Source organism: Perkinsus marinus, assembly GCF_000006405.1.
Source record: "Perkinsus marinus ATCC 50983 genomic scaffold scf_1104296952088, whole genome shotgun sequence".
NCBI classification, from domain to species: domain Eukaryota; phylum Perkinsozoa; order Perkinsida; family Perkinsidae; genus Perkinsus; species Perkinsus marinus.
This window is the reverse complement of record NW_003209020.1, coordinates 1-1,273: the sequence shown is the minus strand read 5'-3', so window position 1 is coordinate 1,273 and position 1,273 is coordinate 1. Positions and strand designations below refer to the sequence as shown.

The 1,273-nt window shown below is 48.0% G+C and overlaps 1 protein-coding gene across 1 annotated transcript; it reads left to right on the top strand.

The window, feature by feature from the left end:
- Window positions 1-381: 381 nt before the first annotated feature.
- Window positions 382-1,017, top strand: Pmar_PMAR008641 (hypothetical protein; the record flags this gene model as incomplete). The annotated part of the gene is made up of 4 exons (XM_002777304.1): window positions 382-486; window positions 539-594; window positions 724-802; window positions 862-1,017. 4 exons carry the CDS (start codon window positions 382-384, stop codon window positions 1,015-1,017), a joined length of 396 nt encoding a protein of 131 aa, XP_002777350.1.
- Between the last annotated feature and the right edge of the window lie 256 nt (window positions 1,018-1,273).

The following is a 1,273-nucleotide window of genomic DNA, read 5'->3' as shown; positions in this document are numbered from 1 at the left end:
GAGACTATGTTTTTGTGTGGTTCTATCCTATATCGGTTAGCACTCAAGACGCTGACCCCAGTTCGACTCTCGACGGAATCTTCGAAGTGTTTTCATCTACTCCCATTATGACTGGCTCGCCGAACGGACATAGACACAGGCAATCGGTGAACCCGACTAGGGGATTCCAGACCGGACAAGACATCAAGGTGATCTTTGACCTTTGCCCTTGAGCCCTCTGATAACAGCGTGCAACGGTTCAATTGCCTTACGCCTTGATAAGGCGTAATCCTCAACTGCTCCGATTGTCAGGAATTCTCTCGTCTGCAACAACAGAGGGTCGATGAAGCGAGAAGAGTAGCACGAGAATAGATGCTTTTAGCGCATATTATGCTCAGAGCAATGCCTTGCCTTCAGACCGACAAGCTCTCTTCCGAGCATTTACTCGAAATTCAGGAGGAGAGACAGATGGTCAAAGGTCTGGTGGATTCGCCCATCCCGACTGACGTACGGGGTCGGCGGATGCGAGGGTGGATGCATACGGGTTGCCTTGGTTCAGGAAACAATAGAAGCTTATAATAAGCGGATGAAAAGACGTGAAGAGTTCACTGCAAGGTGCGCAAGAGCAGTTCATCCATCATGACCTGAGCTCACTAATGGGGGCATTTTGTTTCTTCTCGACTACACTTTCTGACATATCGACTTGGCATGAGTGATTTGACAGCCAACCCTTGTGTTGTTCAGGCGGAAGGCTCATCACGACAAAGCTTTGGATCATTACAAGGAGTTCTTTGCTGTCGTAGCGGACGAATGCGCTGCTGAAGTAATTCAACGGATGCTTCGATCTGTCCACGAGTTGTGCGCTTCGTTTCTTCTTCCCAGGTGCAGCTCGTGTCGGAGGATCTCAAGGCTTGTATGGGAAAGCAGGATCACGAAATTTCGGCTTTACTATGTGTGATGGAATTTGAAGAGACGGATCACGCGGGGGAGGCGATAATGAGTGCTCCTTTCAAAATTAGTTTAGAAGTCGGGAATTGAGATCCTGTAGGGTCTAAAAGCGTTGAGTGGATTGATGAAGTATTGGAGATCATTGAATCCACTATCGCAGGCCGGAGGAAACTGATCGATGACTTTGCACAGCGTTTTGAGGTGAGGTCTGACTGATAACGTGGGAGTTCTGCTGGTACGGAGTCAAAGAATGCCCATACCTTAGACTTGAGCTGTCACATACAAGGGAGCTCTCCTGAAGAACTCGTCTATACTAAAATCGAGTCTATAGACTCTATATCTTCAT